This window comes from Sphaeramia orbicularis, chromosome 4 (assembly GCF_902148855.1).
Source record: "Sphaeramia orbicularis chromosome 4, fSphaOr1.1, whole genome shotgun sequence".
Taxonomy (NCBI): Eukaryota; Metazoa; Chordata; class Actinopteri; order Kurtiformes; family Apogonidae; genus Sphaeramia; species Sphaeramia orbicularis.
The window spans coordinates 19,953,383-19,967,029 of NC_043960.1; the positions used below are offsets into that span (position 1 = coordinate 19,953,383).

The window sequence follows — 13,647 nt, forward strand, 5'->3', positions numbered from 1 at the left end:
ACCCCAGACATTTAACACCAAGACATTTTTTTGCAAAAATGAATTTGTTTTTGATCATGTAATAGTTTGCTATACTATGTTGCAAATAAACTTTAATTTTAGACAAGATTTAGTCTATATAATGTATATTATTATGAACAGAGGCAGAAAAGCCAGGTGTAGATTACTGCACAAAGTGATAATTTTATTTTCCTTGGTCAGGATATGTACAGTCAGTCCAGCTTGTATTTACAAGGCTGACAATTAATACTGAACAAACAATAACTCAAACTATGAATTATGAAAGAGCTGCAGCATCTGAAACCGACCACAATGAACATTTGAAAGACAAAAAGTACCACAGTGCTTCAGTTTCAGCTTCAAAGTTTCTCATGTCTTTTATGGATTGTGAATTTTTCTCTCAACTCACCATATATTTTTTATTAGTAATTTTTTTTTTTTTTCATCAGTTACTAGAAATTTCAGGCGACACCATTTTTAATCGCAGGTGACCCCATGTAGGGTCCTGACTCCAAGGTTAAAAAACACTGACACAGAGAATCACAAACTGAGTGAAAATACATTACATGGACAAAAGTACTCAGATACATTGAATTCAGGTGTGTCTTTTCTAAATGGGATCTGGCTGCAAAACAATAATAATGACAATAATATAGTTTTATATTGTGATAAACATCATTGCATTAGTTGGTTTGGTTTAAATTGTTATCTTTGATTCCAAAACGCCTCGGAGATGGATTTTACTTAATTTCTCTCAACACTGATTTCTTTTTTTAAATTTTTTGTTTTTTTTTGGTTTTTTTTGTTTTTTAAATTTTATCCATGGCGACACGGTGGTGCAGTGGTTAGCACTTGTGCCTCACAGCAAGAAGGTCCTGGGTTCAATTCCAACACTAGTCGACGGGGGGTGGGACCTTTCTGTGTGGAGTCTGCATGTTCTCCCCGTGTCTGCGTGGGTTCTCTCCAGGTACTCCGGCTTCCTCCCACCATCCAAAGACATGCACTAATAGGTTAATTGGTTAATCTAAATTGCCCATAGGTGTGAATGTGAGAGTGATTGTTCGTCTCTATATGTTCAGCCCTGTGATGAACTGACGACTTGTCCAGGGTGTACCCTGCCTTCGCCCCTATGTAGCTGGGATAGGCTCCAAGCGACCCCTGTGACCCTAGTGAGGATAAAGCGGGTTCAGAAAATGAATGAATGAATTTTTTTTATCCATGACTATAATTTTAAACATTCTACTTTTAAATTTTGAAAAAAAAAATTCATCCTCGGACTGCAAAGGATAATTTTCTGCCACAACTAACCACCTCCTTCTTCTCATCTCACTTAGGAATAAAAATCTCCCATTAAACTTTAAGGAAATTTTGATGTTTATCTATATCTCAAATCTGCATGAACAGGGCATCTGTAGCCATGATGTGTCCCAATATTTTTGTCCATATAATTTACAAACATCAGTATGTTTATACCACACCTGTCCTTATTTCCTGACACAGGTCATGTTCAAGGCAGGGAATCAATAGAAGAAGTGATTGGATTTGCTGCAGCTGAGGGCCTCGTTCTGTTGGTTCAAGAGGTGATCACAGTGAAACTCCACACTAGCCCCCCACAGCCCCCCCAGATCAGATCCCTTTACTCAGATTTTTTTTTTTTTCCACATTTTCTAGGCATACCAAGACAGCGTCTGTGGACATGGAAGGGAGTTTATTTCTTATAAGAAGGTGCTGTCAGAGATGGACGAAGAATACTCAGACACCGTAGAGTTGATCTCTTTCAACTCGTTGTCCAACGGCAGCTTAAGCGAGTGAGCGTCACTTTGGATTCTTCTGACTTTTTGTCTCACACATTTGCTTATTACCACTTCTGGATCAAGGTTATTCTATTTTTTCAGTTTTCGTCAGTTTTAATGTTTACTTCACACAACAGGCTCTTACATATTGAACTTTTAATTAGTTTTGAAGCAGCTCTGCTGGTAATACATGAAAACAGGGTTCATACACATTTTTCAAAGTCAAATTCAAGCACTTTTAAGGTTAATTTCAATTTTTTTCCTGCTTAGTATCTTATCACTGGGGTTAAATACATATCTATAGAAATACATATACTTATGACTTTTTTTTTTTTTTTTCATTTTTTTATCACAATGATGTACATTGTATTATGTTATAAACATCTAAAATTATGTTTCATTATAGCAAAAAGTTTAGAAATTAAAGAACACAATGTTTTATTCAAAAAAAAAAAAAGGGAGGAGTTAATTGGTGATCTGCAGACACACTCACACCAAGACAAAGATTAAGATAGATATGTACCTGGAGTCGACCTGAGATCACCTGGTAATTTCAAAGATTTTTTTTTTCAAAATGTATCACCTCTCTGTAAGTAGCTTTGGCTTGGCATCTAACCAGGTAGAGTTAATATTAAAAATAAATTCAAACATCACATCACAGAGTTATAACTGCACGCACTTTCAAACACTTAAACTAAAATTCAAGCACTTTTCAGACCTTGAAAATACAACAAAAATTCAAGCATTTTCATGGATTTCAAGCATCCATATGAACCCTGAGGGTCTAATAGAAAACTAAATTGTTTTTATACTGGGAATGTTATAATACAAGCAGCATTCATGTGTTGTTCTGGAAGAGGAAACAAAACAAAAATGTCTCTCAAATGTTGATATTTTAAACCCGACTTAAACATTTCACATCTTACGTGTCTATGATTTAACTCTTCATTGATTCTCCTTTCAGTCTATGACCGACACAGTGTTCCTTCTATTAATTATTTTAGATTCTTTCATTAAATTACTCTTCTATTATGATTTGATCTATTCTCTGCTCTTGATATTTCTATTTATGATTTTATGTTTTGTTTATGTATTTATCAGCACATTGAGCTGCCCTAAAGTAAGAATGTTTCTAAATAATGTAAATATACCAGACTCATCTTGAGTGAGTCGCCTAAATCATCAAATACTCAATTTCTGGTTAAGCTTTATGTCTTTCCTGAAAAATCGGAAAAAAATGACTTGGGCAATTACTTTAGGAAGGTGAAGATATGTAAGTAAGCAGTGTTAGAAACCTGACAATACAACTGAACACTGATTCAGGGGCATAGTCAGGGGACTACAAACATGTTGGGTGAAAAAACCTTTAAAATAGTCTTATTTAGTCATTTGTAGCTCATACATAATTGTTTAGGAGTCCTAAAACCAACTTTACTGTTTCTAAATGATGTCTACAAAAAAGATGAGAGCTGCTAGATTTTCATTATTTTCAAAGACTATATTTGATGTCCATATTTACATTTTTGTTTTATACTTTACTTGCCCAAGAGAGTACTGGTTTATATCTCAACCTTAATGATTATAGGTTTTAAACATTATTTATACTTATAATTATTCACTCCAAGCATGGTATTGGGATAATATTAAATCATTAAATCAATCAACTAAATTAAGAAAAACATATTGTTCGATTTATGAATTAAGTTACAGATAATGGTGTAAAAGTATTTGATGTAAAAGTATTTGAGGGCTGGGATTAAATAAGTTTATACTTCATCCTACTCCTTTCTGACCATGCAAATTTAGACTTGTTTGTACTTGAAGATAGATTATGTTCATTTAAATGTTATTTTGTTTTTGCTTTATTTTGTTTCTTTGCATGTTCGAAATAAATAAATAAAAAAAAAACCTTGATATGCTGAAAAATTGGCCAATTTTTCATGTCGTTTTTTTTTTTTTTACCCTATGTAACTGAGAAGTTTTTCAGAATTATTTCAGTGAAAATGGCTGAAATTGACAAATATCTTTGCATGGCCTCAAAGTACTAGAAATACCTTTTCCATCCAAGTATTACACTTATATGACAGGTAAATGTGGGCCGACTCATTATCAAGTGAAGAATTTTTTTGACCATGCCCTCAGAGAAAAATATTCCAAATAATTTTGATAAATTCCAACATTTATCACAACTTGTAAACTCAAACAGAGTTGACTCATTTACTAAGTCTCAATCAATTAATGGTTTCAAATATTTTTAACTAATAAATCTTCTCTTCTCTTGTGTGCATTTTGCTGTGTGTGTTTAGGGGTGGTTTGAGAGGAGGCTATATGGAAATGATTAACATGGACCCTGTAGTAGGTAAATACTTAAAAAATATACAGGGTGCTTCCTCTAGTCCAGTTTTAGGACAGCTTGCTCTGGAGGTCATGGTGAACCCACCCAGGCCTGGTGATGCTTCCTATGAAACCTACACACAGGTAAAAATGAAAGGGTTCAATGTCATAATGTAATGTGTTTGTACATACTTAACCCATAAAGACCCAGTGCTGCTTTTGTGGCAGTTCCCCAGTGAACTTTTATCTATTTTTAACCTTTCTTAAATGATTTATCATCATTTACTCTAATACGTATTTTGCATTTATAAATGAAAATCATGTATTTTCCTATATTTAATGTACTGATTATGTAGATTTTCATTAAAGCTCAGATTAAAGGTGAGGGTTATTATATCCAAAACAGAGGAAAAAGAACAAAAAGATCTTTTTTTTCCTATGAAATAAATCATTAACTGAGCATAAATAAAGTATATCCACCCACTGTCATTGATCTAACTCCATGGGTTTTACTTGTGAAAAAATGTTGTAGAAGATGACGGTGTTTCCACGTTCACTACGGAGCCTCTGAACGTCCAAATGGCTCACATCTGATGACCATGAAAAGATGACAAACTGTATTTTACACCAATTATTTACATGTATTAATAGAATTAGTGGATCAAGAGATATTGAAGATTTTATATTTTATGTAAGTGAATGATTTAGTCACCAGTGGATGTTTGGGTCTTTATGGGTTAAACCAGGGGTGTCAAACTCATTTTAGTCCAGGGGCCATATTCAGCTAAATTTGATCTCCAGTGGGCCGGACCAGAAAAATAATAACATAACAACCTATAAATAATGACAACTCCAAATTTTTGGCTTTGTTTTAGTGTAAAAAAACAAAACAAAACATTAAATTACAAAAATACTTACTTTTATACACTATCCCCCCCCCCCCCCCAAAAAAAAAAAACCTGAAAAAACTGAAATTTAAATTAAAAAAACGTAAGAAAATTTAGTGCAATTTTAACAATATTATTCCTCAACTTATCATTTTTACATGTGCATTATGAATCAGATCTACAAAGACACTAAACACTGAGGAACAGGCAGAAAAATTGTTAAAATTGTGCTTCATTTTCTTTAGACATTTCAGGTTGTTCATATTTGTTCAGGTTATTCACAGTTTATTGTTTCAGGATAGTTTGTAAATGTAAATATTTTCATAGTTTAATGTTATTTTTTGCACTAAAACAAAGGAAAAAAAATTAAGTTGTTAATTCTAGATTTTTTTTTAGCTTAATTCAAGATTTCTTTTTAACTTAATTGAAGATTTTTTTTCGGCTTAATTGAAGATTTTTTTTTTTTTTTTTACTTAATTGAAGATTTTTTTTGGCTTAATTGAAGATTTTTTTTGCTAAATTTGAGATTTTTTTGGCTTAACTGAAGAATTTTTTACTTAATTGAAGATTTGTTTTGGCTTCATTGAAGATTTTTTTTTTTTTTACTTAATTGAAGATTTTTTTTTGACTTAATTCAAGATTTTTCCCTTAATTCAAGCTAAATTTTTTTTTGCTTAATTCAATTCAAGACTGTGGAATTTTTGCACTTGGCAAAAACATCCCAGGGGCCGAACTGGACCCTTTGGCAGGCCGCATTTGGTCCCCGCTCCACACGTTTGACACCCCTGGGTTAAACCATGCATGTAGTACTTATGTCCAAGTGGGTTCAGTCCAAAGACATGCACCTTAATGGGTTAATTTTGTCACTTTAAGTGTAAATGTGAGCGTGCACGGTTGTTCGTCTGCGTCAATAATAATACATACATTCAGACGACTGCACCTTAGTCACTTTCACACCTGTATGTATATGTAAATTTACTTCCATTTCTGTAGATTTATGCATGTGCAAATCTTGTTTTTTGTTTCTTTATTAGTGTATTCTATTTATTGCTTTCATCTCTTCACACTTACTTTTTTTGTGCTATTGTTCTATTGTTTTTTTCAAGAGTGTTTTTGTGTGCAACTGAGCTATTGTCACCAAGTAATTTCCCTTGCAGATCAATAAAGTTCGTCAAAGTCTAAGTAATTGTTATTTTTCAGCCAACTTCTAAAGCTGTTAAAGGTGCTCATGTACTTTTACAAATTCTAACCAGTCTCTTTATTATTCTATTGAAGGAGATTTCCCTCACTTACACCACTGTATCCCAGAATGCGCAGCGGGCCTGTGAGGTCCTGAACAGTCTAACGGGGATGAGCTGTCAGCCCGCGATGGGCGGAGTCTTCCTTTATCCCCGCCTGAATTTACCACCTCAGATGATAGACGAGGCCAAGGTCAGAAAAACCTGAACACACCCAATGCACTCAGTAGGGATCCCATGAGAGTTGAATCCATAAATCACACAAAAACATATATATGAATACTCACTATCGATCAATATATGATATATATGCACATAATCTATAAGAGATGTTAATAGAATTTTATTTCTAATGTTCATAACTTTAAACACTATTCAGTCCACATTCATTCATTTTCTGAACCCGTTTAATCCTCACTAGGGTCATGGGGGTCACTGGAGCCTATCCCAGCTCCTTATGGGTGAAGGCGGGGCACACCCTGGGCATGTCGCCAGTTCATTGCAGGGCTATTTATTCAATTAACATTAAATACAAAATATCATTAGTAAAGTTTTTAATAAGTAAAATTTTGATTGTCAAAAAGCATTAAATTATGAGTAATAATTAACCGCTGCCTAATTATCCTCTTGAGACCCAGCAATGCATTTTTGTCCTCTAGAGGGGACAAGAGTTTCACAGCTAAATAAATAAATAAATAAATAAAGTGCTGTCCACTGCAAAGGACATTCCACAAAAAAATAAATGCATCTGAAAAAACTGTTGCATCATGATGTTTCCAATAAAGGCAATTATTTAATTTTTTAAAAAAGCCAAAACTTGTACTTTTTGGAGTCTCAGGAGGTTCAATAAATTTGGAACCTTTTTTTTTTTTATTATTATTATTATTATTTATTTCAATTCTTGTGAAATCTTATGTTAAGTTACTGGAAAATCCAAGAACTCTACTCCAAATACTTTTAAAATTCTGAATGTTTTGTCCCTTTGTGCTAAATTTCCTAAATTCTTAGCCTCACCAGTTTCTCATGTCATTTCTCTTTTCTGTGTTGTATTAACCCATAAAGACCCAGTGCTACTTTTGTGGCAGTTCCAAAAACCGTTTTTCTCTATATTTAACTTTTCTTAAGTGATTTATCACCATTTATTATAATATTGTCCTCTGTATTTTGTGTTATTTCAGTGAAAATCAGGTATTTTCCTGTATTTAATTTACTGATCATGTAGATGTTCATAAAAGCTCAGATTAAAGTTGAGGGTTATAATATCAGAAACATAGAAAACTGAAGAAAAAGTGACTTTTTCAGCAAAGATATCAATAACTGAACATAAAACAGGTGTCTCCATCCCCTCTCATTTGTCAAACTCTATGGATTTTACTGGTGAATTAATGTTGTAAAAGATGACTGTGTTTCTACGTTCACTACGGACCCTCTGAAAGTCCAAATGGGTCATATCTGATGACCATGAAAAGATGACAAACTGTATTTTACCTGCATTATTTCAACATGTTGATAGGTTTAGTGGTTCAGAAGTTATTCAACATTTTAGATCAGTAGATGCTTTCGGTCGCTAGTGGCTGTTTGGGTCTTTATGGGTTAATGTAGTTTTATCAAATATAGAACTTAGCTGGACCTGCATGAAATATACATTTTATCAGATGGATTGTCTATGTCTTAAAAAATATTAGCTTTGACTTTTTTTTCTTTTTTTTTTTTACAGTAAAATGTTAATATTCATTGGTCTCCAGATTAACTTTAACTTTATACTAGCGGCATTGTACCCGTGGTGCCCTTGTGCGATAGCATGATATGTAGAACTTGTCTGCCACCACTATCCATTTGTAAACTACCATTTAATCATGCATTGTGCAGGTAGTAATTTGAGCCAACATGTGAGGCATGAAGGGAAGAGCATGTATTTGTTTGGCCTCTCAAGCATGATTAAATTCATACAGCGGTAGTGAACTGCAGCCTTCACATTGTAGCATCATCTGCTAGCAGTAGAAATTTCATGAACGGCAGCATAAGTATGGTGGCAGGGATGAAGAATTCAAAGTAGAGAGAGGCAAAAATCACCCAGCATACCTCACAACATTTGAATACGGACATAAAATTGTGCCTAGTAGATAGTCAGGTAATGTTTCTACTCACTTGGCGAGTTTGGCAGCGATCGACCCTGTGAAGGCTGAGGAAAACTCGTACAAACGCCCTCCTGTGCTGCAACATTGATTGATCGGACACAGAACGTCCATTATATAGTAGGATGTCTTGTCTCAGACTGGATGGACTGCATCTATCTATGGCCAAGGCTAATGTTAGCTGTGGTTAGCTTCCATTAACACCATTAACACTTGCAAAATACAAGAATAGACTCATTTGTGGCCAAAATTCCACAGTCTCTGTCACATTTTTAATGAAAACCTTCTGTAATTCTAACAGTACTCAAGTCTGTTTCCTTATTAAATGCAGGTATTGGGTGTGGAGGCAGATGTGCTGTACTGCCAGATGTTACTGGAGGAGGAAGGTGTGTGTTTGGGAGCGGGATCTGAGAACAGACCACATGATAACAACTACCACATCAGGTATTTATTTACAGCCTCATGAGGTTGATGTTTATGTGTGCACCAAAATGCAAAATATACAGATGTAACTAGATTCACGTCCTTAAGGAGATATTTTTGCGGCGTAAGGAAACATTCTGCATTTTAATAGGAGGAAATCATTTTTTATAAGTGACATTTTCACCTGCCCTCAGGGTTTGAACTATCTTCTTCAGTGTTAAATTGTGTATAGAGTGTTTTAACCCTTTATAGGGCACTCATAGAAATACGGTGAAATTCAACATTTCAACCTTAGTGTGTTATTGGAGGACATAAGACTTTATTACTTTTGTGAAACTTTTCAGAATGTTTTATTGTTATGTAGAAAATCAAAGTTAATGAAGTTAGCATATTTGGTTCATTACCATAAGTGGCAAAAAATAAATAAACACAAGAAGTATGTATAAAAAATACAAGAAAAACACACGTAAGGTGAAAGGAACATGTATTTTAGAACATTAACATCACTTTTAGAACATTAGACCAACATAAATGCTGATCCAGACACCTGTCAACATCCACATTATCCCTTTGAACATCATTACTTACATTAGTACCATTACCATACCACTTCTAATTCTAGGAAATGTTATTGTACTTTTTGAATGTAATCCCCTTTTTATGTATTTGGCTGGAACTGTTCAGCCTGAGCAAACTTTCCTATATGTCATGTTGAACGGTTTTCTTCCAGTATATTAATACTTCATAATCCATGTGATGTTTTATTATGTTGGTCGTTAGTCCAGGACAACAGATGGAAATGAGTTTCTCTGCTTATTCTGGTGCATGCATCTTGTTCTTTGCAACTGATGCCAAGACGCACTGTTCTGTAACTAAATAAATAAATACAAAATAAATACAAAGTATTTCATGGTACCTAACAAAGCAGGTCCACTCACAGCTCATGCACAGGTGGACCTTACAGACCCTGTAGACCACATTGGACCTGAGATTGTTGACTCACTGTCCTCACTATAACTGTTGCTGTCACTGTCTTGGAATGTGTGTGAAAATTACCAAAAATGGTCACTTGCCTGATAAATGGTTAAGGGATTCATGGCATTACCTTTATTTTTCTCAGTATATCTGTACCTGTGGTGTTGCATATCTTTTTTTTCCCTTTCAGACTGTGTGTTTCAGCTCCTACTAACATCCTGGATGAAGTCCTGGAACGCATCTCTTCTTTTCATCGGCGCCTGCTGAACAGATTTCCAGTCAAATGATGATTTACATCCTGTATTGTTCTTTTACTGTGAATCACTGAAGTATCTGTAAACCACTCAATGTTTGTGTTCGTAGAAGAGTTGTCTGCAATTTTAAGAGACAGGACCAGAGTACATCTTTTTTCCACAACAAACATTTTGACTCTTCAACCAATAAAACTGTTTTTCAACCTTAGGGTCAGGACACCACGTGGGGTGGAATTCTGGAATTCAAATGGGGTCGCCTGAAATTTCTAGTAATGATAAAAAAATTAAAAATTACTAATAAAAATATTTGGTATGTTAAGAGAGACAATCACAATCCATAAAAGACACGACAAACTAAAGCTGAAACTGAAGCACTGTGGTACTGTTTATCTGTCAAATGTTCATTGTGGTCGGTTTCAGATGCTGCAGTTCTTTCATAATTCATAGTTTGAGTTCTTGTTTGTTCATTATTAATTGTCAGCCTTGTAAATACAAGCTGGACTGACTGTACATATCCTGACCAAGGAAAATAAAATTCTCACTTTGTGCAGTAATCTACACCTGGCTTTTCTGCCTCCGTCCATAATAATATACATTATATAGACTAAATGCCATCTAAAATTTGTGTTTATTTGCAACATAGTATAGCAAACTATTGCATGATCAAAAAAAAATTCATTTTAGGAAAAAAAAAGTCTCTGTTTTGAATGTCTAGGGTCGCCAGAAATTTGTGATGTTAAAATAGGGTCATGAGCCAAAAAAGGTTGGAAACCACTGCCATAAAGACCTAAAGATCCACTGTGGATCAAAAGAATCTACTGATCTAAACTGTTGATCCACTAATCCTATCAATACACATAAATAAATGGTGAAAAATGCAGTTTGTCATCTTTTCGTGGTCATCAGATATGACCCATTTGGACGTTCAGAGGCTCCATAGTTACTATGAAAACACTGTCATCTTCTATAACATTGATTCACCAGTAAATCCATGGAGTTGGATCAATGACTGTGGATGGAGACACTGGGTTTATGTTCAGTTAATGATATCTTTACTGAAAAAGTCACTTTTTCTTCAGTTTTTCATCTTTGGTATAATAACCTTTGACCTTACTCTGAGCTTTAATGAACATCTACGTGATCAGTAAATGAAATACAGAAAAATAGACGATCTTCACTAAAAAAAAAAAGGAAAATTCAGAGGATAATAGTATAAAAAATGGTGATAAATCACTTAGGAAGGGTTAAATAGAAAAATTAATTTGGGAACTGACACAAAAGTCACACTGGGTCTTTATGAGATCTTTAATAACAATCATCAAAATTGCATACCATTTAGGTTTGTCAGCTTCAGAACTGGTACTGTGAATGCCGGTTCACTGAACGGCCTCCTGGGGTAACTTAAAGGAACAGAGCTGTGGTTAATGTTAGGAGTATAATAATAGATGTAATTTACCTAGTGCTTTTCTCATGGGATCCAAGGACGCTTTACATAGTAGACAAACAACAGGCAAACAGGAAATGGCGAAGGGGACTAGATAATGGAGGGCAGAGGTATGAGAAGTTGAATCACATGCGTTTTGCTTCCATTTTTAGTTTATGGTATATGAAAACTAAAAGTAGCGGATAAAAAAATGATTTTACAAACTGAAATAAAAATGTCAGATTTCAAATGTGCAATGAACAATGCATCATGTACTCAAACAAAGTAGAATTGCGAAGGAAAAAATCCAAATAGTTTTCCCTGATGTTAATGTTTCATGATGTACAAGGATGAAGTGGCCTTTCCACAGTGTTTGGCCTTTAATGGTTTTGCTAAACACATTTAATATCACGCATCCTTTCATTTTACCTTTACAACTTTAGTAAATCAAGGCTTTCCTCATGCTACCTGAGGAACATTTGACTAATATGTTAAATCTACAGTTAAAAATGATCAATTCCTCAAAATAAAACAAAACTACATGAGAGTTGAATCAAGCGGTAACACGTGGACACGTCATGTTCAACAGTCTCTGTCATGTAAGCAGACTAACTTATATGCATATATTCTACATATTTGAGTAGGTATTTATACGCACTTTAACATTATGTATAACAACATTTGGAGAGATTAAATTTTTTGGTGAAAATTGTCAAATTACTGCTCAGTAACTCGTGGACTTTAAACGGACATACATTTTTTAAGCTTTACGCAAACATTCAAAACATGCGGTTCTTGACAGAAATTGATATAAAGTAGGACAAAACCTTCTAGATATTATGTTCAGTTATGTTGAAAATAAATTTTGGAGTAAAATATTGAAAAGTCTGTTTTATTGACATGATGTGGTAACAAGTGGATGACTCTACCATTGTATGCATCACCCAAAATGTTAACTAATTTTTTAAAACAACAAGCCAGATATAATCACAATGCTTTATTTAATGTATTTAATACGAACACAGTGTTATTTACAACTTGTGGTGGTCCATACTTATATCGGTAAATTACAATTAAGGGTAATTTCTCGATAACAGTTCACCGATAGTCTTTTTATGTGCGACACATTGAATACATTTTTTAGATATAATTTTTAGCATCAAAGTCAAGCTATATTTTTTATGTCTGAGGCATGGCTATGGTATAAAACGTACAATTGATATAACTGGTTGTAACTTTTTTCAAATAAAAAGTAATTTCTCAGTAACAGTTCACAGATTGTCTTTTTAAATGTGACCAGTTTATGAATTCACAAACTTCATCATTCAGAATTTTAATTTCTCAAAGTAATAGAATCTTTTGCATGTGTTTTTGTTAATTTAATGCAGCCTAGCAGAAGGTTCAGAACTTCTCCTGTGCTGTGTAGGTATTTGAAAAAGGATAACAGTTCCATAACATAAAGATCTTAAGCTAAAAAATGAACCTACTTGATAAATGATGTGTGCAAATTTACTTTTTCGTGTTGATGCTCACTTTTGCTTGACTGGACCTATATGTGGTCGTAAAAATAAAGTAAAAAGTAAGCAGTAGCTGTAATTTAAATTAATGACCTAACATTAAAATATCAGCGTTTTAGATTTTCAGCCAGGAAAAATTGAAAATAAAGTGTTATAAGCTGACTGTACACAAAGGAACAGACCTTCGTGACTGTTCCGTTTCAAAACAAAATCATTTAGAACTGACGGTTTTGTAGAAGGCCAACAAAATTTAATTTGCAGAAATTGTTTGTATTAATAGTACAGGTTTACAGAGCCAACAGTGGGTTTTCAGCTTCTACAGGAAAATCGAGAGCTTTTAGATGATCACTGTCAGTATTTGTACTACATTTCATAAAGATCAAAATCAGATAAATTCCAATGCTTAAAATTGTAATAAACACTACCCTGCTTTTAGAAGCTAAAATGTTAATGGCCAGTCTACAGCTTTTTAGTAAGTTTGATGTTTTACACTCCGACATAATCATCTTACACATAACTGTTACAGTACTTATAATCACAGAATATTTATATGTATACACTGAAGCTTCACGTACTTCCAAAAATTCAAATATCGTGAAAATTTGTTTCATTGGTTTGAAATGACTTAATATTTCTGACAGATCAACAAAACATCCAGAAGAAGTGAA

General features: G+C 33.8%; 1 protein-coding gene across 1 annotated transcript in view; it reads left to right on the forward strand.

The window, feature by feature from the left end:
* LOC115418314 (alanine aminotransferase 2-like) overlaps window positions 1-10,072 on the forward strand; it is a 52,792-nt gene extending 42,720 nt beyond the window's left edge. The window contains exons 6-11 of the mRNA XM_030132732.1: window positions 1,501-1,580; window positions 1,672-1,808; window positions 4,100-4,271; window positions 6,290-6,445; window positions 8,719-8,831; window positions 9,976-10,072. Coding sequence (XP_029988592.1) covers window positions 1,501-1,580; window positions 1,672-1,808; window positions 4,100-4,271; window positions 6,290-6,445; window positions 8,719-8,831; window positions 9,976-10,072 — 755 coding nt within the window. The remainder of the gene's footprint in view (window positions 1-1,500; window positions 1,581-1,671; window positions 1,809-4,099; window positions 4,272-6,289; window positions 6,446-8,718; window positions 8,832-9,975) is intronic.
* Window positions 10,073-13,647: the final 3,575 nt, after the last annotated feature.